General features: G+C 33.4%; 1 protein-coding gene across 1 annotated transcript in view; it reads right to left on the reverse strand.

Moving 5' to 3' along the window:
* The window catches only part of LOC110460417 (multiple epidermal growth factor-like domains protein 6), a gene marked incomplete at its 5' end in the record, with an annotated part of 24,310 nt that overhangs the window by 5,581 nt on the left and 17,185 nt on the right, over positions 1–1,544 (reverse strand). The window contains 4 exons of the mRNA XM_021513296.1: positions 6–46; positions 224–382; positions 731–826; positions 1,291–1,386. Of these exons, the coding sequence (XP_021368971.1) occupies positions 6–46; positions 224–382; positions 731–826; positions 1,291–1,386 (392 nt within the window). The remainder of the gene's footprint in view (positions 1–5; positions 47–223; positions 383–730; positions 827–1,290; positions 1,387–1,544) is intronic.

A 1,544-nucleotide genomic window follows, 5' to 3' on the forward strand; every position in this document is an offset into this window, starting at 1 on the left:
CCAGCGTACGTTCCTGTTTGGTCGCCTGAGACTGACATCAACTTTTCTGAAATGAACACATGTGTGCTGATAACTCCTCGTTCAATTTATATGAAATTTTATTATGGTTTCGTTGTTTTTATATATATATTTGTTTTAAACAAAATCTACATAAACTGAGTGAAATATCATCAGTTATTTGTTTTGAAAATAAAAAAAAAGAAACAACATAAATACAAAATACTTGTAGTGCACTTCTCTCCTTCCCAGCCATTTTTACACCCGCATGTTCCGTGTGTCATGTCGCGACATAAGCATTGTCCGACAGACCTGGTGCATGCCAAAGCACTGCACTGCCCGCATTTCTCTTCACAGTCAGGTCCAAAATATCCACTTGTACAAGCTAATAATACAAATAGAGGTAGTGCCATTGTATACAAATATTGAGTTCGGGTATGTACTAATAAACATAATCGCTACTGAAATGGATTACAAAATTGCGAAGCTTTTAGAAATTATCTTTTGAAGCAAACATAAACTATTTTACGAAAAATATACTGCAGGTGAAATATTTTGATGATAATTGACGATAAAGAAATGAAACAAAATGTACATGATTCATTGTCTTTTTACAATAATAGTACGTAATTTGAATCTTACACATTAAACTATCTTTTCTATACATGATTAATAGCTCAGCCATAGATACTTTGACAACATGTTCTGTACGTTATTGATATGTTCACTGTACCTATGCACGTTCCGTTGTTCTGTTGACATTCCTCATTGTTACAATGACCAGAACATGACATACTACAATTTTGTCCAAAGAAACCAGGTTCACATGCTACAATACAAATATTTCATATTTTACACATAACACAAAACAAATAATATTAAAAGTTGTCCCGGAAAATCCAACTCTAAATTCCAGAAATATCAATGAGTTATTAAGATTGTTTTGCCTTTAGATAAACAAGAAATATTAAAAATTGTATTAATAGAGTCCATAATAAAAGTCGTCATCTAAACGGACCTTGGTTTTACAAATGATGCATTAGATAGAATGTCCACAATCCCATAATGCACTTACTAAATAATATTTGGCAAAATCAGAAATACTAAGGAACCATTGCTATCTCATTTGCCTCCATCCATATATACACTGTACGTCAATCAATTAAAGGACACAGCGACCGGAAAATGAAACTGTTAACACATAAAACGTAATTAACGTACCCTAGTATATCACCAAAAAGGTTTAATGATCGACAGAGAGAAAAGCTGACTCTATTTGCGGCATCATTGTACCTGAACAATCCCCGCTACTTCTGGCACATAGTGAGTCTCGACAGTGCACCGGACAAGTCTGCTTACAGTCAATGTCATACAGCCCGGGTCCACATTCTAAAACACAATTAAACAGATGCATGTTTTGATGTCTCGTTAAAGCAATACTTATACAACATGTTTATTTTAGCTATTATGTTTACTTTGCTGTAGGAAGTGTACAATGTAACATATGGATATATTTGTTATTTGGTTTATGTAATTATGGTGCTAAT

This window comes from Mizuhopecten yessoensis, unplaced genomic scaffold (genome assembly GCF_002113885.1).
Source record: "Mizuhopecten yessoensis strain PY_sf001 unplaced genomic scaffold, ASM211388v2 scaffold10393, whole genome shotgun sequence".
In the NCBI taxonomy this organism is placed as follows: Eukaryota; Metazoa; Mollusca; class Bivalvia; order Pectinida; family Pectinidae; genus Mizuhopecten; species Mizuhopecten yessoensis.